At 35.3% G+C, this 26380-nt stretch overlaps 1 protein-coding gene across 4 annotated transcripts in view; it reads right to left on the bottom strand.

The window, feature by feature from the left end:
- Nucleotides 1-1437: 1437 nt before the first annotated feature.
- Eps8 (EGFR pathway substrate 8, signaling adaptor) overlaps nt 1438-26380 on the bottom strand; it is a 166818-nt gene continuing 141875 nt past the window's right edge. For all 4 annotated transcript variants that reach the window (XM_026391941.2, XM_077798256.1, XM_026391943.2 and 1 more), the window contains 6 exons: nt 23308-23416; nt 22310-22453; nt 12573-12795; nt 4974-5154; nt 3903-4032; nt 1438-2618 (listed from right to left, as the gene is read on the bottom strand). In XM_026391941.2, coding sequence (XP_026247726.1) covers nt 2505-2618; nt 3903-4032; nt 4974-5154; nt 12573-12795; nt 22310-22453; nt 23308-23416 — 901 coding nt within the window. In that variant the 3' untranslated portion in view covers nt 1438-2504. The remainder of the gene's footprint in view (nt 2619-3902; nt 4033-4973; nt 5155-12572; nt 12796-22309; nt 22454-23307; nt 23417-26380) is intronic.

Here is a 26380-nt window from a genome sequence, read left to right as displayed (position 1 = left end):
GGATGATTGTATCACATTAGAAAAAGTCATAAACTTCTTAATTGTTGTTGTATGGAACTTCAAACACACATAGAAGAGTAGGTACAGAGGCCAAGCAGCCAGAAGTTGGAATGAGTTGGAACTGAGTTATTCTCTCAGCTTCAAATCCACACCTTTATTATCATCTTCATTATATGGGGCTTTACCAGGTGAATGCTTGATGTTCTGCTTAAAGAATATGCTACAGGGAGAGAGAAGGCAGGAAGGGGAACAAGGGACTTTTCATTCCTGTTTTAATTCCTCTTTTTACCAACATCACCCTCACATTAGGTCTTCACTCAATAAGTGGCAAATGATTTTCAGCAGCAGTAGTTGGTTCAGGCTTCCAGTTTGTCTTTCCCCCTGCTCCAGAAATTGCTTCAATAGAGAGCCAAGCAGAAGCCTGGTGTTATGCTCTCCTCAGAAGTCCACATCCCGAATCATGGCTTTCCTAAACTATTTCCTCAATGTGGGAATTCTTTTGAATTCCTGAGGCAAGAGCATTTATGCTGTGCCTCCTTTCAGTTTTTTGATGTTTTAGGTTTTTTTGTTTTGTTTTGTTTGCTTTTTGCCAGCTTTGTGGGCTCTTTACCCAAACTTTTCAAGTACTGGTGATCAAATTCCTCAGATGTCTAGATAAAAACTATACAGTGCCTCTCCCCCAAACTTTTAAATTCCATCAATCTCTCCTCTTTGTCCCCACAACTCTAAGTGAGGTAACTGCTTCCTGCAAGTATTACCTCTTTGATGCACTCCTTTGGTATTTTATAACATAAAGGCATACATTGCACCAATTATTTTACTATCAAGTATGTTTACTTTTCATTCAAGTTATCCTAATGTTTTAATCTTATTATCTTCTGTCTTCATGTTTTCAGATAATTTCAATAAGCCTAAGGTATTTCTTAAGCGGTGCTTAAGAAATGTAAAAGGCCTGAACTAATTTTACTTTGTCATCCTCATGTTTGCTCTACTTACTATAAGGGTCAGTAGGATAGAGAGGCAAAGATGGGAGATGAAAGACCCCCACATCCTTCATGTCCTGGGGAAGTCCAGCCTCTAAGAAGCTATAGCTTCTCATTTATAAAAATACAACTCACAGGGTTATTGTAGATATTGAGTCAAGAATTTATGTGGACGCATTTATCAATTGTAAGAACAGTGTAAATAAATTTTCACCACTGTTACCAACTGTGACTAGATGGTAAAAGGTAAAGATGATGGATAAACGAGGTGAAACAGGAGAAACAATGGAAGAAAATATTCTGGAGCAATTTATACCCACTCAGAAATTGACTAGAACTTAGTTGTTGGTTTTCAAGTGACCAGTATTTTTTCTCGTTCCAGTCTATCTAATTCTCAGTCTACAGAGCAAAGATCGTTTTTGCCAGTAAGACAGAAACCATTTGTTAACATACAGCAAATACTGTTTATTGTAGACTTTCCAGCTGACTCATGTGAAAAAGGCACTATGAAAAATTAATGAATCTAGATAATCTCTCTAAATGAATTTATGTTAAAATATACAACATTCTTACATAACATCTGCTTTATATATGTGAAATAATATAACATTTAATGACAAAAATCGTGTTTCCAAAAATAACATTTGTTGAAGGTTAGGTATCTTTCTTTTCTTTATCTAGAATCTTTCATAAGATTAAAGTATGTGTAAATTATATGTTTCTTATCACCAGAAAGACTTGACACAGACAATCACATGAAATGGCCCCAATATCGTTGAACTACTTATATCAATATTCATAACTGAGGCCTTCATTAGGCAAAATACTGTAATGCACACCAATGCAGGCTACTTCCTGTGATAGATTTTGAATGTATATGACCTCTTTCCACTTGTGCTTTCTTATATATAAGAACACAGTATACATAATAAGCAGAATATAAACTAAATCAAAATACAAGCTATGCAAGGAATTGCAATCAACAGAGCCATGACAAATAAAATGTTTTGAGAATGCTCCAGAGGTTGTTATTTGCATGTCTGAGGGCTGACTATACAGTTCATTTGATGCTTTAATTTTTAAACAGTTGGCATTAAGAACTTAAAATAAATCTAAATATTCTATCATTAAGCATGTCAGAGGAGAGACCCAAGAATGCAGAGGCCAGCCTCAGTGAGCTACACCATGCCTGACACCACACGTACAAAAAAAATGAATTGTTTAGATTTTGAATCACGGACAATAAATTCCTACTTATACAATAAGATGGGGTGAAATAATTAATTGTTAAAGTAGGAAAAATATTCCCAAAGGTAAAAAAAAAATTCAGTCTAAAATGTGTCAGTTTTAATAAAAATAATGGGCCCAAAAGCAATTCGTCTGCTTACTCAGGTATTGTTTTTTATGGCAATAAATTATGTATACCAAGAAAAACAGATCTGACATTCCCTTCAAGGCTTCTTAAAACAAAGCATGTTGTAGTAATGCCAAGAAAGATGGAGTTTAAAAACAAACAACAAATTAGTGACTGCTTCCTTCATCAAAAGATTCCACTCCCGAATCACTAGCAGCAGCACTGATCTTTTCCTGTCGTCTTCGCATGATTTCTTGCAACTCAGAGCTGCCATTGCTATCCTGAAAAACAAACATGGTTCAGACAAGATGGTTACTGGTTTGTCTCAGCTGTGGGGCATGTAACAAAGCACCTCAGGGTGAAAGTCAACTGTGGTTTCTTGTAGTGTTTCTTCAGGAAAACTAAAGGCTTCCCTGCACATAGGTGAAGCTTCTGGAGCCCACCAATATCACATTAACACTGCCTGTCGATGGAATTCTGTCCCCATGTTTCATTTCAACATGGTAGAGAAGGACCAATAGTGAACATCAAGTGCTCTGACTCTGGGGGGGGGGAGTAGGGAGGGGAGGAGATATGTGTATAATAAGTACAATAACAGGGTAAATTATCAAAGAACCCTTTCTGAGTCAAACAAGACACAGTTGCATCTTCCTTTAAGGAGACATTATTGTTGTTGTTATTGTAGTACTGGAAACTGAACTGAGGGTAGCTTTACCACTGAGCTATATCCCCAGTCCTTTTTATTTTTGGAGACAGGGTCTTGCTAAGTTGCTGAAATTGGCCTCAAATTTGGATCCTCCTGCCTTAGCCTCCCAAGGTGCTAGGATTACAGGTATGTACCACTGTGCCTAGCTCCTCTGGATTTTAAAACAGGCCAGAGTAGGCCCAGAACACACCAAGTGTAAGAGCTATGAGATGTAACCATTGGAAACCAGTACTTTTACATAGCCTATTTTAAGTAGAGGAGGATATGAGAATCTTAAGTAAATCCAGTCTAGAAAACATGTACTCTCCTTTCATACAGACAACTATGACTAAATAATTACTACTCAGGGCTCACTGTTTTCAATGATCTCTAGTTAATATTCTACCCCAATTATTTAGAAGTAAAACCAGGTTTAAGACACATAGCTAGGGTTTTAAGACTTTATAACCTACTAAGACCTCCAAACTAAATATTAAGAACAGGCAAAAGAGTTCTGGCCTCTTAAAGCATTTATGAACTCAGATGTGATTTTTTTTTTATTTTGGCAAAAATTAAAATTTCTATAGCAGTAGTTAATGCAATAAAATGAGATTATGCTTTTTGTTCAATATCCAAAAGTATATGCTCAAGCTTTGTTATGTGAATATTTATAATAAACTAATCTGCTTAAAAATGGTCATTGATGATCTCCTGTAAAATTTACAAAAGCTGAATCAAATTTAACTCAGCTTTGTAAGAAAGGAAAATTGGCCAATGTGGACCAGGATAGTTGTTTCCAGAGTTTCAATTTGCAGTCCATACTCTTGACTAATGCCAGGAAAAAAAAAAAAAAAAAACACTTTGAGTTGTCAAGTCTTACCTCTAATGCAGCTTTTTGTACAGTGATTTGGCTAAAGACTCTGGCCCCTTCAGGGCACACTGTTCTCAGTTCATCTTTGTTGAGAGAGAAAAGTTGCGCACCATTTAATACTCCAAGACTATTGACAGTCCTGAAATACAAAAATTTTAAAAACAGAGCATTAAAAATATTGCCTAGATAGAAATAAGAGACAAAATCTTCTGTTTCTGCTAATAATGTTTTTGTAAGGGTTTCATACATGGAAACTCTTAGGAAATGTCACTTTAGTGCTTGGTTAAAGGCAATAGCAAGTGACTTTCATGATCAAGACCCAGAGGCTATACAAGATGACCGATTGTGAAGCATCAAAAAGGAGCCAATTGGGTTTAGTTTTACTATTGTTTAACATAAATTCCTTAAAATTGGGTGTTTCATAGCAGGAATAGACAGCTTTCAAGTTATGAGGCAACTGACTAATCATTATTGCACCTTTCAGTTGTGCTGAATGAGTTTATAAAATGTCAGGCTTCTTAGAACATGTATTATTCAAAGATTTCATTGTATCAAATAGACATAAAGGGTCTATAGACTTTTAGATTTTTAGATACATAGGACCTTTATTATGGGCTTAACTAAAAGAAAAGCACTATTAAGATTTTAATTGATGACAGGTAGTCAACTGCTTTATTATTTTCCTGAGACACTATACCCTGCAGAAGGAGGAAACCTATGCTACATGTCCTGTCTACATGATCTGAGGAGTTTCCTTAAGATCACAGTCCTACCCTAGTGTAACTTGATGAGAGAGAAAGAGAGCTACTACCAGAGTTCCCAGGGGCTGACAGCTGTGTAAGGGACCAATGATGAACAGATTCTACCAACAAGAAAAAGGTGGCATCAACTCATAGTTATTTCTACTGTATCTCCCATGTTTTTTCCTTTTTAGCTATGTATAGTCACTTCCTGAGTATGGAACAAAGAATGCAGTCTGGGCTTTTATATTTTTTAGCCATTTATGAAATGTAAATGACTCAATTGAAAATAAAGCATGCTTCACACAAAGAACTACAAAGGATCCAGAGACAGACTTACACAGGGTTAAACCCTTTTGACTGTAACCATGTCTTCACCTCCTCGGGTGTGGAATCATAGGTGATGTTGACAACGGGCACATTCTGCCGTGGCACGTGGAACTTCTTCTGAGCAGCACTCCGACCAATGGTCAGCCTGTGGATGAGCTCATCCTGTACTTCCTCCATCTGAGACTTCCTTCCTAGACACCAATAGGAAGCAGGGTATGTTTGAAAATCCCTTACATTATGTCCCTCTTTCTAGACCCCAATCCCAATGATCCTTTGACCCCAATAGGTTCACAATCTAGGGCTCCAACCATCTTCCCAGTATAAGCTCAATTACCAAAATAACTCTCCTCTCTTCATTGTACTCATCTGGTAAAGCCTCAGCCCCAGTGAATCCACCATCCTGCATACTCTAGGCCTGCACAGCTGTCAAATGGTCCCATGTTAAATTCACCACTATTACAGTGGTGACCCTGAAGGATCTGCTCAAATCCCTAACAGTGACAGTACACTTCTTTAGAGTTTCTCAATTAGGGACAGTTTCAATGCCAGGGACATTCGGCAATGCCTAGAAATATTTTTGGTTGTCACAGCCGAGGGTAGTAAAGAGAGAAGGCTGCCACAGCCACACAGTGGCTGGAGGCCTGCAATATGCAAAACATCCTCCAGGGCATAAGCCAGCCTCCCACCACAGGGCCCAGGGTGAGAAACCTCACCTAGACCACATATATCTACACACTGACCCAATTATTAATATCTGACCCAATTATCTAATAACTTCTACTTTCTCTGTAAACATCCAGCTCTATTCCCTAATCCTCACCCTCAAAATCTCACATCCTAATTTCTTTTTCGGGAGGGGGGGGGCTGTTGAGACACCAGGGATTGAACTCAGGGGCACTCAGACACTGAGCCACATCCTCAGCCCTATTTTGTATTTTATTTAGAGATAGGGTCTCACTGAGTTGCTTAGCGCCTCACTTTTGCTGAGGCTGGCTTTGAACTCAAGATCCTCCTGCCTCAGCCTCCCAAGCTGCTGGAATTACAGGCATGCACCACCATACCTGGCTCACATCCTAATTTCTGAATGAAATAATGGAGTTAGAAGAGAACATCCACATGCTCCCCTAGTGGTTCTTCTTCCTCCCCACATACCTTTGCCCATTATATTACAGATGAACTGTGTCCATGCTCCAAGGCCAGCCCATCTATGTACACCAGGCACCAAATTCTCTGCCTATTCAAATACTTCAGCATCAATTTCCCCCTTTACTAAATCATCAGCTCATTTAAATATGCAACAATTTACCTATTATTTCTCTTACCTTTAGATAAGTCTTTACTAGGTCACCTCCCAAATGCCATCCGTTTCTCTGCTCCCTTGTAAGCAAAATTCCACGAAGCATCACCTCCTTTAGCTGAATCCATTCCTATTTTTCCATTTCCTTAGATTCATTGCAATTCAATTCCTCTCTCTTCTACACTTTGTTAAACTCGTGGCCAATTCATTCCTAGCCATAATCTCATTTAACCTGTCAGCAAAGTTTGAAGTCGGAGATTCCTCCTTGAAACACTTTCATCTTGGGGTCTCCAGGACTCCACACTCTCTTGATTTTCCTCCTGCCTTCCTGGTAACTCCTTTCCAGTATCTTCCTCTGAATGGTCTCATCTCTGAAACTTAGTAATATTAAAGTACACCAGGAAAAAAACTGTGCACCTCTTCTCTGCCTATACATACTCCATCAATGATCACTGTGCCTCATCTCATTTAAAGGCTGATGACTACCAAACTATTGCTCCAGTTGTTATGGTTTAAATATAAGCCCCCACCAAAGCTCATTTGTTAAACAATGCAAGGACTTTCAGAGGTGAAATGACTGTTATGAGAGCCTTAATCTAATCAATGAATTAATCCATGGATATGGATTAATTAGGTGCTAACTGTAGACAGGTAGGGTATGGCTGGCAGTATGTCACTGGGGGAGTGTCTTTGAGGTTCATATTTTGTCCCTGGTGAGCAGAGCATTCTCTCTTTGCTTTATGTTTTCCATTTCCTGAGCTACCTTCCTCCTCCACACTCTTCTGCCATGATCTTCTGCCTCTCCTTGAGCCCAGAGCAATGGAGTTGGCTATCTATGGACTAAGACCTCTGACATTGAGAACACCAAATAAATTTTTCCTTCTCTAAAATTGTTCTTGTCAGTTCTTTTGGCCACGGTAGTGAAAAAGCTGACTAAAACACCAGTCCTGACTACTACGCAGAAGTCTAGATTCGCATGTTAACTTGCCTACTTAATATATTCATTGGATATCTATTAACTCTCTGAAATATACCTCAAATAAAACTTTTCATACCTAAATTCTTAATTTTCTTCCTGAAGTTTTCTTTTATTAAGATTCTGGACTTTTTTAGACTTCCCAGCTAGTGAATTCTATCTTTCCAGTTTCTCTAGTTAAAAATACCATGGAACTACACTACACCTAATCCATCCTAAACTCTGCCTATTAGAATCAAGTCTAATCTACTCCATTCCCTGATCCTCACCCTCATGATCTCACTTAATGGTAGGAATATCCTGTTAGTACCACCATCAAAATATATTCTAAATCCAGAGCTGGGGTTGTGGCTCAGTGGTAGAGCGCTTGCCTCAGAAGTGTGAGGTACTGGGTTCGATCCTCAGCACCACATATAAATAAATAAAATAAAGGTCCATCAACAACTAAAAAGAATTAAACACACACACACTTCAAATCCAGTGATGGAGACATAGCTTAGTGGTAGAACACTTGTCTAGCATGTGTAAGGCCCTGGGTTCAATTTCTAGTATTGCCAAAATAAAAATAATTGTATCTATCTAGATAGACAAGAAAGATGGATAATCTCCCAAATCCAAATAATTCTCCTGAACCCCCTACTCTAGTTCTCAATGGCTTCTCTGGTGCTTTCAAATTTAAAGGCCAGTCAAGCCTCCTTAGCCTGAAATGTTGTCCCCTAAATATCCAGAGGGTTCCTCCTTCCTCTCCTTCAGATATCCCCTGAGCTATTTAAACTGTAGTCACTCCCTCCCCCAACAGCACTCTCCATTTACAAAGCTTATATTATTCTCCAAACTAACACTCTAATATCCTCTTGATATGTCACTGTATATCTATCTCCTTTCATTAAAATGCAAGCCTGAAGACAAAAAGAGATTTTCCCTGTTTTGTTTAATTCTATATCCCCAGTACTTGGGAAATGTAGTGATTCCATAAATGCTTACTGAACAAATTAATGAAGGAGGCATTCTCCTGAATTTTTCACTGTGAGAGACCTTGCAAATCATCATATACAAATCCCTTAAATAACCAGATGAAAACATGGAGGCCAAACGGAGAAATGATCTGTCCAAGTCACATTGTTAATTAGAAATAGAATTTAGCTAGAACTACATGTTCTGACTTTCAGCTCAGACCTGTTTTATGGTCCGAGTCATTGAGACTCCCTTTGATTAATTTCACTACTGTCCTTCTCCCCCAGCCATTTATGCTTCTGGGGAAGATGCATGGTTGAACTACCACTTTGAGGATGCCAGGGAAAAAAGCAAGTATACGAATGTGAATAATGTGTTTGCGTGTGCATTTTTAAAGTGTGTGTATACATACATCAGTACATTAAGTTATATGTATATTGTTTTCAAGAATTAAAAACAATATCTGTATATTGTTTTCAAAATGTTAAAAACAAAATTACTGATACAGTAATCCAATTAACTAATCAACTTGGGAAGTGGCAATGATCTGCTCCCTCAGGGAGGTTTTTGTGACCATTATTACATTGTTGTTCTACACCTTTTTCTTTTCTTTTCAGGTAAAATGTTTTAGAAAGTGTTTGGTATCCCTGTAAAATAGGGGAAAAGTGTGAAATAATCACATAGCATTATTTCAGTCTAATTTTTTAATACCTTGAGTATTTAGAAAGTCAAAAGAAGAAGAAAAGAGGGAGGGAAGAGGCAAAAAGTAAAAAGGAAGAAGTACAAGATAAAGTGAGAAAAAATACTATTGATTATTGCAATTAAGTATCACAAAACCTGTATTTCATTAGGTGATTCTTAAATTACTAAATTATACAGTGTATGAGTCTGTCTGAAAGGAATTTTTAAAAAGTATCACCACACCAAATTATTTATTTTCTCACACACTGACTTAGCCACCACACTGAGGATCACCAATCTGTGGCATAGTCTTCTTCCAGGAAATACAAAAAGCCTCTTTCTAACATGATCCTGGCTTTTGGTTTCCATTTTCAATGTTCAAACACACAACAAATCAGAACTAACTTCACGCCTCTTTCTAAAATAACAGTTCTGATTACAACAGATTAAACTCAAATAGAAGGACTAACATTTCAAAGGAAATGGAAGAAATGCAAAGCACTACGGTGTTAGTATCTTCAATAGTGATAGGTATAGAATCTTTGTGGATTCTGCGATAAACTAATTTAAACAGCTTATGACACATGGCTCCCAGCAGCTACTCTAAATAGGTAACACACAGTCACACAGCAGCAAAGGGGATCTTAACTGTGGCCATTTGTTATATTTTAAAAATAGGCATGATGGTTCTTGTCCACCATGGCTATTTGATAACATTTTTATGGGTATTCACTTTCTAGTTCCTCCTATTTTATTTTTATGAGAGGTTTAGGCAAAAAACAGAGAATGTACATAGCATAAATGGGCATTTTTGAGACAAATCTGGCTCTCCAATATACACACAATTAAACATGTCTGTTTGATTCTAAATGATTGTTACCAAGTTCTAACATTCATTGAGAGAAAAAAAAATGTCCTTGAAGGAGTGCTATTAAGAAATAAATAAGTTTTATAAAAAATTACTTTTGTTTAATGTTAAACTATACCTTTGAGATACTTTTAAAAAGAACTTCACAGAAGTAATTACAAATTTAAGGAAATAAGTGTATGTATTAATTTGGGGAGAGATGTTTATATTTTATATGTCAATGTCATCCTTTTACTTATGAAAAACAGACTTGAAAATGATGAGTTACAATTATCAAGAGAGTTCCTCTATCTTTAAAGTATTCTAACTATGCCTCTTTCCCATTAGGTTATTCTTAGCTTCTTAGAGTTGGACAAAGAACAAACTGTTCCAATCCACATACTGTTCCAAATGGGGACTGGATGCTTATGAACTATGACCACAGGCCTGGAAAAAAGAGGACCATGGTGTCAAAGATTATTGTGCTGACCTAACAAAGGAGGGAAATGTCACAAACTTGTGGGAAGAATGAAGAAAGGAGCAGTCATTTCCTTAAGAGGAAAGTTTTCCTTAGGGAAATCAATAAAATATTTATAGAACTTTCTCATCTCGAGGCCAAGGCTGTAGCTCTGTGGTAGTGCACCTGCTTGGCATGTGTGAGGCACTGGGTTCGAGTCTCAGCACTGCATATAAATAAATAAATGAAAATAATAAAGATCTAAAATAATAGAAAATAATAAAGCAACTAAAAAATACTTAAAAAACAAGAACTTTTTCATCTTAAAATTATTAGTGTCTTTGTAAAAACCATCTTTTTGAAAAATCCACATGTAGCACATTATATTTTATTATGGTTATTCACACTTACACAGTCATACACACAATCATTTTTGCTGAACAGAAAGAGCTAAATGCTTTTGTAAAATTTCATTTTTCCTTTAGTTTTCTGGTAAGGTCAAGATATGAATAAGAAGGTATTTAAATCAGCTACACCCTGGAAGAGAAAGTAATGTATAAAAGTAGGCCTATGCTTAATTTCCAGAAGTTAAATAGTATTAGTTTTAGTTCTTTTTTAAATTGTTTCTATCAAGAATGATCACAACGGAGCCGGGCACAGTGTGCATGCCTGTAATCCTAGGAACTCGTCAGGCTGAGGCTGACGGATTACATATTTGAAGCCAGCCTCACTCAGTAATTTAATGAGGCCCTGCCTCAAAAAAAAAAAAAAAAAAAAAGGTGGAAGCATGAAGCTGGGGATGTGGCTCAGAGATTAAGCACCCCTGATTTCAATTCCCAGTATAAAAAAAAATCATAACAAAATAGATATGGCTAAAACTTACTAAATGAAAAAACAGTAGGGTGAAAAGGATTTGAAATTTTAGTTTTTAATATGAATCAGGTGTCTGATCTCAGCAATAAAATTAATATTTGAATATGTGTGTCTGGAAGTCAGAAATGAGATCTGGTTTGAAGAATAAGCTGGGAATTGTTCTTTTTTCACAACATAAAGTATTCAAAAAAATGGAAACAGATTGAACATTTATAGTAAAAGTATATTTATATATTCACATGGAGAAAAGAATACAAAACCTTCAGAGTCCTAAATTGACAGATTTAATATAATATAATATAATATTTAATATAATAGATATATCCATTTTACACACATGCACACTCACACGCACACACTCATCTTTCTATATGAAATGTCTTCCTGGCCTTTAGTTTTCCAAGAGTAGTATATGACAAGTATAGGTAAAGCAAAGTAATATTACAATTCTTTAAAAACAATTTGGATAAAAAATATTTTAAAAAAGAAAAAATGGTATACTACAAAGTAAAATAAAAACTACATAAGATTTACCTCAGTTTTCAAAACTTCCTGTTCTTTCCAATACTAACAAAGATAATTAAAAGTTGGCCAGATTGTCTTTTGTGTCTTTTTTGTCAGTTTATTTAAATTGGTTTTCATAGAAACCATTCTATAAAAAATCAAATTTACATTTATGAAAATATGAACCAAACCTGCAGTCTAAATTACATGAAATCTGAATTTGAAGGGTATGTTTGAGATCATTTTTGGCAGACAATTATAGTAAGCTAGTGAGATTGTGCATTTGAGAATAACAGATATGAGAAGCAGAAAGAGGAAAACAATGACAGCAGAATATATCTACTGACTGCTTATAATGTATCACATGGTGGTCAAATCAACCAGACTTTCAACCTCAGCACGGGTGATACTTTGGACCAAGTAATCCTGTTGAATGCAGCTGTCCTGTGCATTACAGAATGCTGCTAAACATCTCTGGCCTGTACCCACTGATGTCAGTAAACATGCCCCAGATGATATCAAATGTCCCCAGGGGAAGGGAGAGAAAGGTAAAGTCACCTCTGGCTGAGAAGCACTGGTCTAAACACTGAACATGCATTATCATTGAATTTGCACACTCATTCTATGAAAGCAGACACCATTATTTTTGTCCCCACTGTTCAGACACTAAAATACAAAGAGGATTATTCAATTGTTGAAGGTCACAGGGCCAGTAAGTGATGCTTTGGTATACAAATTCTAGTATATGGAACTTCTGAGCAAGCATTCAACTGCCACAACATTGGAATATGTGTAGAAATACTTACAGGAGAGAATGGAGAGAACTTCCTGCTAATCAGTTTTTAAACAATGAGAAACGAGGTGAAAAATCTCCTTAATCTATGAAGACCATGCAAGTATAAAGAAGTACAGTTCATATTTAATAATATCTAGTAACAACAGAATCAAGAATAAACAATATTTTACTTAACAGTGCTTTTAATTCGCAGAAGAAACTTTTTTGCCTCCCTGGAAACTTACGGTCCACGGGCAGTTGTTTGTGTCTCTGGCTGTCCCGTACAATGCTACCACCACTGTCACTGGAGCTGCTGTTCTGACGTGTTACATTTGCTGGGACCTTTGACACAGGAACAGGTGCTGGTACAGAAGGTGGAAGGGGGACAGGAACAGGAGCTGGCGTTGGAGGAGGTGATGGGGCAGAAGGAGTATCAGCTGGTCTTGGACCATACTCCATCCTTTGTTTCTATAAAATGACAAATAATTAACTTGAAATTTTTGAAAAGTACCTATATTTAGGAAATAAATTATACATTGACAGGACATCATTTGCTATTTATTTTAAGCTTATTTGCAAGTCTATAATAATTTTGCATATGTGTATGCATACATACACACACTTCTGATCCTATATAGTGAATAATAATTAAAAATAATCTTTTAAACATTCTGCATATTTGTTCAAGGTCAACATGTAAGTGTAACAAGTAGCAAGGATACACCAAGAGCAAACAGTATTATAATAATAAATGTCAAGAAAACTAAATTTGGTCTTGGACTCATATAAGACCAGGGTAGATCAAATGACTTCTGGTTTTACAGAAAATAATTACTAGTGATTTCAATGGCACTGGAAGTCAATGTCAATAGCATTAAGCATCACTTGCTCCTTATTTTAAATATATACTATAAGTAATTTATTAAGGAGAGGAGCAATATTCTCATAAGGACTATGCTCTAAAATAAATAATTTTTAAAACATTCATCTCAATTATTTCAATCTCCATGCTAATTTATTAAAATCAGATTTTTCTTGTTAAAATGGGTATGTTGTAGGGTGGATGGTGTGAGGATACAGACATGGTCTTCAGGGCTGGGGTGCAGCTCAGAGGGAAGCTCTTGCCTGGGATACTCAAGGTCAAGGGTTTGATCCACAGCACCACACACACAAAATATATATATTTCCAAACTATATTGTTATATTGTGTGCATGTATGACTATTTGACAATAAATCTCACCATTATGTACAACTACAATGTACCAACAAGAAATATTGAGGGAAAAAAAGTTATGGTCTTTGGTTAATGTGGATGACTGCAACTCACAAACTATAAAAAAAAAAAGGTATGTGGGGATTTGTATTTAAAAAGGCAGATGTGATTAAAATAAACAATGCTTCTCAATAATTTTTAAACCATAAATATTGGCTATTATAAAACAGTATACATATTCCTTACTAAAAACACAACAGTTAAAACTTTAAACAAAATACTTTTAACTAATAAATAACTGCACTTGTAAGAGGCTCCAAATTCTCAAAAGGCACATCTTCTTTTTAGAATCAAAGAGAGTGATGCCTTGTAATTGAGGTATGATTTAAATACTGCGGTGGTACAATTTAATTATCCTAAATTTTAGGATTAATATATAAAATGCAATAAGACCTTTTGGCAATCTGGTCCTTTGATTAGAACAGTATTTATTTCTACATTTTAAATTGGCCCAAATATAAGGTAACATTGATTTCAAGTGATTCCTCCTCCCCAACTTCCACAGAAATAAAAAACAAACACACACACCACATTTCAAAATTAAAATTACTCAGAAAACAACATGCTGGCCTTCATCATGACTGCCTTCACAGCAAATGAACAGCACCTGTGGAACTGCACGGGGAGGAGCCTGCGTTCTCCTGAGCCATCTCTTAAAAGCCAACACTTGCCAACCAGCAGGGTGGGGAAGGTGGGAAGGGAGTAACGCAAAGATGGAAGCAGAACTGAAAGAGGCCATTATAATGCTGCCAAGTACTGGGGGAGTCAGAGGGCAGGGAGGAGGACACAGGCAGCAAGGGAAGAAGAAAAAGCAAAGAGGGGCAAGATTCTGCCATGAAGTTAGATGGGACAGAAACAGATTGCTAATTCCCCCAGTATTCAAGACCTGAAGCATTTCTAATATAGAAATAATATATTAGAATGCATTATTATTATTACTACTATACTCCACAAAATATTCTTCCTATATTTGGGCCAATAATATATTTAAAGCAACCAAAATACCGCAAACATCACCAAAACTCAATACTTAGCACACACCAAAGTCACCCCAAAATATATTCAATGTTCCCTTGACCAGAATATTCTTTGCATGTAATTTCATAAAGGGTTAATGAATTCTCACATTAATGTTTCAAAAGTGTCAGAGTTTATTGTTTATAAAGCTTAAATAAACCAAAAAGCGATAGTTCTGCATTGCACAATATGATTCATATTTTCTGCTTTCATAAAAAACAAGAACAGCCAGTGTTTTGCTATCCATCAAATAATGCTATGAGCAACTGAATACACTGTATGTTATTGACACAATCAAGCCTAAAGACAGGCTCACCAAATGTTCTGTGCCTCACGTCATTATCTGTCACTGCTATATAACACAACTTTATTGGTATGATCTAACAGAACAAGAGATTTTTTAAAAAATAAAACCAATATAAAAATATCCAAGCCCATGTGAAAATTTTTCATGATTTATATCATATTTACTTGCATATTTTCCTTTTTCTCCTCCTGCTTACAACTTCTGACATGAAAAACAAGAAAAAGTGTCTTCCTTGTGCTAAGAAGGCAACCAAGACAGCCATTCTGTGAACTGGTTGGTAAGCCATGACATAGAGGAAGCAGAATCAGTATTGATTGCTGACATCACTTTTGTTTCCCTCCCTATCTTCTTCACTTTACCTACTGTTCAATTTCTGCCTCTTGGCTGTTTCTGCTTGAAAGTTACAGAACTGATGACTTCAATGCGCCATCAACTTATGGAAAGTCTTAGAGGAAAAACCACTCTGAGCTGTTTCCTTCTGTGCCAAAGGTTCTAGAGCTCCAAATACAGATGAAATCTTGACCAACTCCTTCTAGTTGCCGGGGACTTTCTTAGTAATTAGCACTGAAAGTCTCGCATTCCCACAAACCCCTCAGCTTCAGACAAAGCTGTCAGCTTGGCAGCCTGGGGTGGACCCATGTTTGTACCATGAACAGTCATTTCCTAACTCTTACCCATTTTTTCTCACAAATACAGAGTTCTGTTCAAGACAAAAATCTCTCCTTTTGTCTTTCTCTGGAAGAAGTTGGAATTACTAGACCTCATAGGAAATTTACTTTCTTATTCATAATTAAGTTGGAATGAGTCACTTTGATTTAGCAATGAAAGCTGAGTGAGAATTCTCAAGGGTTAAAGTTATTGAGAGATGAACTCCTGATTCATGCAAGACACTACTTCAGGAGGGAAATTATGCAAGTAACAAGCCCCAAAAAGCCATTAAAATTGAACTGTTTTTGAAATTTTAACCTTCTCTGAATTACACATTTTTCTCTAAACTTGGTCTCTCTGGAACTCTGCAATGAAAACTAAGCACAGCTGGAACATTTGGAGGGTGTTAAGTCCAGAGATTGAATCCAAAAAATTATATTAAAAGAATTGCCAGGAGGGAATGAGTGTGGGTTACCTCTGAGAGCTCGCCAAGTAATTGCTATTAGGAAAACGGAGCAAATCACATTAAATGAGAAAATTAACACAGGAGATGGAACTAAAATAATATCAATTATAATTTACATAAAATATCAGAAAACAAAGGAGCAAATTGGTTTTTGACAGTAAAATTACTTGCCCACAAATCAACCAATGAAGGAGGTTTTAAATTTATATTACTCTTATCTAGCCATGTAAAACTGATCACATAAATTATACCATAAGATAAACAGTTTAGAGCAGTATTTCAGTAGTAACTATTTGGGCAATAATCTGTTAAATATTAAAATATATATTAATTTTATTCTAATAGCTTATAAAGTATACAATTAGAATACATTAAATGTAAGATAAATTCTTATCTAATAGTTGACTTTATAAAAGGAAATATACATCATGGCATAATTTTAGTTTTGAACTTGAAAGCATGTAATTGTGTGCATGTGTATGTTGGACAGTAATTATATATTTTAGAGTGGGTATTATTCAAACTGTCACAAAAAATATATGGGGAAATGTCAATACATGAGGCAGAATAAAAAGTAACCATCCTTAAGGTAAAATATATATAAACAGAGAATAAACAGTGGTTACCAGGGTAGCTGGGGAGGGAGGAACTAGGGAGATTCAGAACATGTGATGCATAGTGGTGAATATGAAGGACGAACATGTAGGAAGATCTAATGTGCAATGCGAGGGCCCTAGTTAATTAATCATAGCATATTCAGCATTTTTCCTGACTGGGTAGACTATTGCTGTTCTTGGAGGAAATGGGAAACTATATGATATCAGGGATGTATTAATTTGTTTTACCTCTATAACTATTTTGCTATACGGTACGACTGAATATATATTTTTCCTCTTATAACATTATGTTGCATACTTTAAATATACACAATAAAGTTTGCTTAACCAACAAAAAAGTAAACCCTGTCTCTAATTACTGAGCTTAGTCTTCTAGATGAATTTTTTTAAAAAAAGAAACTTCAAAGAACTGCATATTATCAGGAAATAGGTCTGGCTGGAAGAACATGAAGGCATCATTAAAAAAATGATCACTCTCTGTCCAATATTTTCTGACTATCAGCATTGACTTTAAAACACAAAGTATGTACAATGTGCTGATTAGTAGTGTTGGTTGCTCATTAATTCCCTTTAGAAATTATTTCCACCCTTAATTTAGGGATATTTAAACACGCACATAAGAAAAACAAATTCTGTATCCGTAATGGATTGTGGAGGCCATATAACATGACTCCTACTTTACAACCAAACAAGCTGAAACAGAAAAATAAAATTCTCTCTTTAAGGTTCCACAGCTGCATCGTAGCAGAACCCTCAACTAACAACACACAGATTTGGACTTTTCCCACAGTATCATAATAGCAAGGAAAGAGAGAAGAAGGGAAACTGTGTTGAATTCACAAGACCACAAAGACTGAACATTCACAATTAGCTGAATGTTAGTAGAGTAAGAATATCTGTAATAGTAATAACAAGGCTAAATACTTAATAAAAGACTTTTTTATCACAGGGTGTATTAGAAATAGAGTAGGGGAGGAGGTGATTTCTGCTCCTGACACACAGCACAAGAATCTCTATGACAAAGGGTAGTAGATGCACAGTCACTAGAATTCTGGGAATCAAGTCAGAAGAAATATTAGGAAACTGTATGGTAGGTAGATTCCAAGTGGAGAGAAAGAACCCAGGATGTCCATCTGCCACCCAGCCAAACTACCACAAAACCCTAGAGTGTGCTGTAACAAACTTTAAAAACATCAAAAGCCATGTCATTTCTCCATAATTTCTCATAAGCATTTACTTCTCTTCCCTGTGGTTTTGTTCAATTTTAAAATTTTCCTGTATCTTTTGTAAATTCTTTATTATCTTCCTCTTTATTTTTAACACCATTGAAGCCACAGGGAAAACACATTAGGTGGGAATGGCTGTCTTCAGAGAGCTGTAAAAGATCACTCAAAATGTGAGGATATTAAATAGCCTGGACGCTCAGGGAACTCAGGTGACAATTCAACACCTATTCACTGCCAGTGCCAGATAGGAACATCCTGCCATTGGAACAGAATTTCTGACAGAAAGTGCATGAACAATTAGCCTTTTACCCCAAAAGTTCTGCAATCCACATACACTTCTTCTTTAGCAGAAATGTAAAATTATGGATGAAAATAAGAGACATAAATGTGTATACTTTAAAAATACTGACATTACATGGAAATAGTTTACATCTAATTCCCTTATTTCCATCACTCACAAGATGTCCACTTTCTAAGTGAATCATACTATTTGGGTTATTTTCTAAATTTTTTTGGAGGGGGGGTACCAGGGATTGAATTCAGGGGCACTTGACCACTGAGCCACAACCCCAGCCCTTTTTTGTATTTTATTTAGAGACAGGGTCTCACTGAGTTGCTTAGTGCCTCACTTTTGCTGAGACTAGCTTTGAACTCCCCATTCTCCTGTTTCAGCCTTCCGAGCTGCTAGGATTACAGGTGTGCGCCACTACACTCAGCTCCTAATATTTAAGTGAAAGAATGGGCAAAATCCAAGAAATGGATACATAAGGTAAAAATCTAATTCTAAGAATTATGACTGATCAAATCAACTATTGATCACAGTATAGTGCATGGTAAAGCTCTTCTGAGAAAATGTCACTTTAAGCACTCATGCAGTGAAAAATTATAACAACCTTATGGCAGCTCTATTCCCTGGTACAGCAGAGTGCATCAGAGCATAGGGTCTGAATCCTGGGGGCTGGGTCCTCATCCTTGCTCCATGCAGCTGTGTAATCATGGGCAAGTTGTTCCTCCTGTAACTGAGTTCCCCATGTCAAATGTGCCGACTTCACAAGACTATTTTGGGAATTACATGAATTAATATTTTTGAAATGCTAAAAGAATGCCTGGTGAAGCATGAGCACAGACCACTGGCATTATCTCCTTGGGGTGTAACATCATTGCTGCTTGTGGGTGTGAAAGCCTGCTTCAGGAATGAGTCACAGAGGTCCTGCTGCAGTACAGGATGGGATCTAAATGTTTCTGTTAGAGGAAACATCTTTACATTCCTTCAAAGTTTTTCTACCATTGGATGGAAGAGACAGATGGAAGGGGAAAGTGTATAGGCTATATGTGAGGAGGGAGGAATGGTTGCTGCTCCTAATATGGCAGCACCAAGGAAAGGGAAGAGCCCTGACATATGATCCAGGACCTGAAGACGTACAAAACAGGTTTGCAGGGAGGATCTACTCAGTGCTGGACTTCCTATTATTCCTTCTACCTAGTGCAAGATGATGGCACTCAATAAATATTTATGAAATTAATGAATGAAAAAGTTAGCATGATATAAACTGTAATCTAGTTTATAAAGTGAAGGCATTAACATTACTGGAATCTACATAAATATGATATCTTCACTGTCATTCTGAAATAAGCAGCAGTATTTTTCTTTAGATATTTTAGTAAAGGTATATCTGTAACATTGTTGTAAAGATATAAAAATGACTAGTATATATTTCTAAGAATGCTTTCTTTTCCATCTTACTCTATTCACTTTTTAAGATACGTTATAAAATGCTTCTAGAATATGAATCATTTCAGAGCAGGATTTGTGCCAGATAGCAGACTGTCAAGCTTACCTATTAAAAATTTACACAAGATCTTTGTGCTTTTGTTGAGCCCAAAATTTCCAGTAAGTGTTAAAAAGCAGATTGTTTTTAATAGTTTCTAAAAGTAGGGCCCCAACATAAACAATTCTTACACACACACACACACACACACACACACACAAAGCTTCTACACACATCACTGTATTCGTGGCATTCAGAAATATTCAGAAGACAGCAAGACAGTGTTGAGAAGTTTTACAGGAAATAGTCAAAGCAGTCAATCCCTAGAAGGACCACAAGTTTCTATTTACACAAAAATAGCAAAACACACTCCTGAAACTTGTGAGCACTTAAAAATTCTTGGTTGTGCCAAAGTTGACAAAAATGTAAGATGAGGTTCTGTTAAAGAAAAGAGGAATAGATTTTATGTTTTCCAAAAGTACTCTCTCTCTCTGCCCATAATATGTACTAACCATTTTGGTTTGGTTTTAGACAGAAGCAAGCTTTAAACAGAAAAGTCAACTAATGGCTCAAGCCAGGAATCAGAACCAAAGAACAAAACAAGAATGGATAGCAAACAGGAAAAGGCAATAGACGTTAGACTCTTTCTTAGGAAATCTCAATTGGGGAAAATACTTTGAATTTATATTATTTGCAAAATTAGATACCTTTTTTTCTTTTTTGAAGTCTGCCTATTCCTAACTACCCTGCACAAAAGTAAAAATGAACTTGAATAATTATTTTTAACATCTAATATAAAGTCTTGGCTTCTCACACATGGAATTAGAGATACCCTTTGTCACTAGTCCTTCTTATGGCTTCTCATGAGTTAAATATTTGAAAAATCCCATACATTTTAAGGACAAATAGCAGTGTTCTAGTCTAGTCTTAATTTAAGGCATACTTCCTATCACTATTTAACACATTTTGTCCCATTGATCCAGATGTGGAACACCTATGAGAACCTAAATATAATAATGTATTTAATAATACATAATCATGTAATATGTAGTATAATTATGTAAGAATAATTACATTATAATACAATCATAATATAACAATATTAATATCATATATATAAGCTCTAGATTATGATTTCTAATCAATTTTACAGCACCTGGGTCAATTTCATTGAAATATTCACAGAATGGAAATATTGAGACTTAACTGGGTTACAGAAAAGGCAAAAACCTTAATAGGAAAGAAAATGAAAAGCTGACATTCATAAACCAGACAGAAGCCTATATTATACCAGGTAACCACATCTTAAAATAAGAAAAGTACAAACTTAGAAAAGAAACACATAAAAACTAAGTAGAAAAGTCACTTCAAAAATCCACAGGAATGGAGCAGATCATACCTTGAATAACTCAAACTCCTTCTTTGGCATCAACAGCTAATGACAAATGATGAACATAAATTAAGTACATAATATATATGCATGTTAGGCCAGGCAAAACTTAAGTACAGGAAATAGAATTTCCAACTGCCATCACTTTAGGTTACAGAGCTATAAAAACAATGCAATAATTCTTTATTTTAAATTTTTCTTGATGCAGAGATTCTAATAAAGTCATTCCCTCTGGACAAGTTCAGGATCTGCACTAGGCCTGAGCATCATGAGGAGCCACATGTGCAAGTAACTCATCATGGCAGCAGGACAATGACCACAATTCTAGGCTGGATAATCCGTAGTTTATCAAGCCTGCTCCTGGGATAAAAATAAACCTATAAAATATCTATGAAGCTTCAACATGAATCCATGATATGATTATGGGGTTAGACATGATCCTTTTCTCAAGACTCTGAATGTTAAAAGTAATTATTCCTGGAGGGAAGGGGTGAGAAGCTACCCTAGGTTCAGAGATTATGTGCATGTGAGAGTTCATCTACTCTGGCTCTGTTAGCAGACTTCACTCTAGAAAGTCCATCTGAGGACTAAAATCTCAGGAGTTTAACAGGGTGTGAATTCAGCTGTTACGATGAATGAAATGATCAAGGTTATTGAAACCTTGAAAACCTACCATGGGCCTCAAGAAGAATTCAATGATTGAGATGAGAAATTCTAACCTATCTAACCTATATATCATAAACATGTTTTAACTTTAAAATCAATAGGAAAAAATATTATAATCCAATTGAATAAAATATTCATGTATTAGTCTAAAGTGAGATGAGTGCAAATTCAAGGCTGGACAAGAGCAGAATATTTAAGAGACTCCAAAGGCAAAGGCTGTTAAAAATGAACTGCTGGACACTCTAGCCACTGTCTTTGTGCAGCTCTCAATCAAAGGGAAGCCATTGGTGGATGTGAGTATTCGGGGTAAAGAGATAAGTACTGTTTTGATCCAATATCAGAAAAACTATAGGTTGGCTGGGGGAAAGCATACTGAAGAGAAAGTCATTCAGTGTTAAACATTTTAAGCAATTTCCTTAGGGAAAAAAAAATCAAAAAATATATACCTCTTCACTATGTCCTCACCATTAGCCCAGTAATTGCTGTTGAAAAAACTGTGAAGCCAATTAAATCTCAAAATGAGTATTACACAAAAGGTATTTAAATACTTTCCAAATGATGAATTTGAAATTTTGTTAATTTTGTTTAAAAATCATAATTACCTGTATGGTATGTGTGTAGGGTGGATCAGCACGTCCTAATCCAGACTCTGGAGGTCTCACAATATCCAGAATATTATTTGGCACAAACCCAGCATCTCCACTTGCATTTCGAACCTTCCACCATTGTTTCCTATCATCAAGTATCTGTCATCATGAAAGAAAGGCATAATTACCATTAAAAAAATTAATGAAGTTCAAATTTCATTCCTAGACTTAAACCAAATTTTTTTCACTTCTGATAAACAAACTCAGATCAATCTATTGTTGATTTACTTAGGGATTACTCCAAGACAGTGTAATAGTATAGAATAGGTATGGATTTTCTATGGTGAATCCATTCAAAATCTATATTACCACCCCAGAATGCATCTACATTATTTGAGGTACTTACAGAGCACTAAAACGAACATCTTAGAAAGTCCTATTGTCTTCATTTGTAGAATAGAAAGGTAAAGTAACCATTTTTTGACAAAATTTATTGTGATCATTCATTTTACATATTCAAGAAGATGAACTCTGTTACAATCTAGGAAAAATCTGGGTGTTGGCAGTACTACTGCTCAGTACTACTGCCGAGTACACTTGCACAAGGATACTGGGAGAGAAAGAAGGGAATGTTTTCTCTTATTAAAATGCAGCACTATTAAAATGTTCACATCTAAATATGAAGGTTAATTTGCCTTGATTCCAAAATGAATAATGTCCAGAAGAAGGAAGACAATAATGTAAGTCAAGACATTCATCCTCTTTCACCCCACCCTTATTCCAAATAGCTTCTACTTGAACCTATGACATTATTATGGGGTCATATAATAGATAAAGTAGCCACCCCATCTAAATAGATATAAATATCTATCATATGCTGTATCCTTAGTCATATAACATGAAGAATAATTTCTTGACCTTGGCATTTTCTTCAGGAGGGCTTAAAAACACATCAAAAGAGGAATGCAATAAATCCACTTTATTTAGAGCATAAAAAGGTAAAATTCTGTTACCTCTAATATATCATCCTTCAGAACTGAGAGCTCACTGTTGTTCCTTGCTACGAAGTCATACTTGGATTTGGCATATTTCTTCGGTTGTGTTTTGAGTGGGTCATAATTTCTAGAAAGAGGAAGATAAAAGACTATCATTCTACTAGTTCTTCTTAAAGGCCAAAAGCAAAAGCAAAACATTAAGACAAGCTAAATCTTACCAGAAAGCTTTCTGACAAATTATTTAGATGGCAGTTTAGTTTTATTATATTTTCCAGAATACAGGGAATAAAAGCAAACTATGGGTAAGGCAAAAATAAGTGATGTAAAATCATAAGGCTAGTTGGTACAGAGCCTATTATAGAATCCAAACCTATGAATTCTTAGTCTAATAAATACACATATTGCATATTGTTTTATTAGTCATTATCTTTACCATGAAAGAGCTAAATAAGAGTAAATGCTATTTCTTATTTTTCATAAAATTAAAAGAGACCAAAGATAACAGTGGTAATATAAGTTATATGTTGATTTTGCTAATTCAAGCAAGATCTCTTAGTCAACTAAAAAAAATATTAAAAATTTTGACTGGTTGTTAATTTTTAGGAAAGTTTTGTTAGGTTATCTAAATTGCAAGGGAAGGTATGCATTAGGCACAGGATCACTAACATTTTGAAAGAAATAAATATTTTAATTCATTATAAACTTTTATAAACATTAAGAACACAGAAAACAGATTTTTTTAAAAAAACTTTCTTCAAAAACTAAATGTCTTCTAATTAGCATTAACAGATTAAAAATATAATGTAAAATTATTTTACACATAAAAACCTAATGTATTAAGATATATCTATATTTTCTTCATAAATTTCAATAAAATTTAACTCTTTACTAATTTTACTCTCTAATCTCCTCCATTTATATTCCCACATTTCCTCACACATCTCCTCAAGAGAGAAAACAGAAAGCGATAAGATGTTTAGTCATTCCTGCCCAGCCAACTGGTCATTCTTCTTACTACCTACCCATGTTCTCTGGAAGGCTAAATACCAAGGTCTCAGGAGGACAGCTATAATATAAGGTATCCTGTCATCACATATATTTGCTACCTCTTTGGTGGGAACTCCATTTGAGAAAGGCAACTGGGACAAGAAGAAATGATGACCTATAACCTGCACAACTTATTATTTTTGGTATGTTAAAAAATATAGATTTGAGGAAAAAGTGAAATTATAGCCACTATTATATATTGTTAACAAGTAAAAACCTGTGTTCCATAGATTCCCTATCCCTATCTCTTTAGGAATAGCTCTGTTTTCACCTACTTTATATATTCACATTATATTATATTAAGATCTCATCTGAGGAATAAAGGAGATTCCAAAATTCAGTCAAACAAATGTCAGTTCTCTTTCTCTGCTCCCCGTGTTCTTTCTCTTATGTTCTAGAAAATAATCACTATAGACAATACAGAATTGATTTTATAACAAAAAGTAGAATAACTCTGCCACTGGCTATCTGAATTGTTACATTACAAAGAAAAATCTGTGGCAGTTGTATTTGAAGACTCTGCTATCTTGTATGCCTCAGAAGTGTTTACCTAGAATGCACCTATTAACTGCTACAGAATTTACAGATCTTCATGGTTTACAGTTTTTTGTCCTCTATAGAGTAAACCTAGACATGATAGTGATTATAGTTATTGATTGGAAAATCACAGTTTGTGATTTTTAAATGTACTAGAGAGTTTCTTAAGAAATTTAGAATGTATCAAAATGTTTTGCCTCCATTTCTGATTTGGAATAATAGCTATTCCACTTGGTATAGAGTAGATGTAGAGAAGGCAATAATTTGGGAACATTTCCCAAACACGAATTGCATCTGAATATCAATAAAATGCAATCTCTCAAAGGTAAGGATTCTACATACTATGAAACCAGCCTAAGTATTCAGCAATAGATAAAAGATGGGATAAATAAAATGTTGTATATATACACAATGGAATTTTATTCAACCATAAAGAAAAATGAAATTGGGGCTGGGGATGTGGCTCAAGCGGTGGTATGCTCGCCTGTCATGCCTGCGGCCCGGGTTCGATCCTCAGCACCACATACAAACAAAGATGTTGTGTCCGCCGAAAACTAAAAAATAAATATTAAAATTCTTTCTCTCTCTCTCTTTAAAAAAAAAGAAAAGAAAAATGAAGATATGGCATTTGCAGAAAAATGGATGGAACTAGATACCATCCTGTTAAGCTAAATAAGTCAAATTCAGAAGGTTAAGGGTTATGTTTTTTCTCATATGCAGAAGCTAGAGAGGAAAAAAGAAAACAAATGGATGGATGTCCTAAAATTCAAAGAGCAATCAGTAGAGGAAAGGGACTAAGGGTTGGGAGGGAGCAGAGAAGTGCTGGGAGTGATACTGGTCAAATTATATTTTACATTGTATGCATGTATGGATATGTACCAATAAATTCCATCAAAATGTACAACTGTAATGCACCAATAAAAATGTGGAAAAAATAAAATAAAATCTATAACCTAGGGAAAAAATTACAGAGTACTACAAAGATTTTAATCATTCTCTCTAAATTTCTTAATTTTATATTTTATATCATTATTTAAGTTTTACTAAAAACATTAATTGCATTAAATTTATGTGAACTGCCTAAATCTACTTTAGAATTTGATAATGTACCAAGGTTAATAAATCAATAAATTAAAAGTCAATATACAAAGGTATCATACTTCCCTGATAATCTATAATAATCATAAAGATCATAAAGTTTTAAAAGACATTGTATTCAGCTGCCCATATGAATAGTAGAGGTTATTCTATCAGGGATACCAAACCTTGTAGATCTGCAGGGGGAGGTCAAGGAGGTAGTGACTAAAATGTTGGATATAATATCATGTACTTATCCAGTCATTCAATCAATCAAATAAATACATACTTACTGAGTGGTCACAATGTGCTAGAGGTGGTCATAAAATGGAACATGATAAAAGTTTTCTACTATCTATATTCATCATAAGGCTGAACTCACATGAGAAATATACTTAAGTGTTTTTCTGGATACTTGGCTGTGGAAAAC

Source organism: Urocitellus parryii, chromosome 5, assembly GCF_045843805.1.
Source record: "Urocitellus parryii isolate mUroPar1 chromosome 5, mUroPar1.hap1, whole genome shotgun sequence".
Taxonomy (NCBI): domain Eukaryota; kingdom Metazoa; phylum Chordata; class Mammalia; order Rodentia; family Sciuridae; genus Urocitellus; species Urocitellus parryii.
Note: the sequence above shows the minus strand (reverse complement) of the source record. Positions and strands in the feature narration are given on the sequence as shown.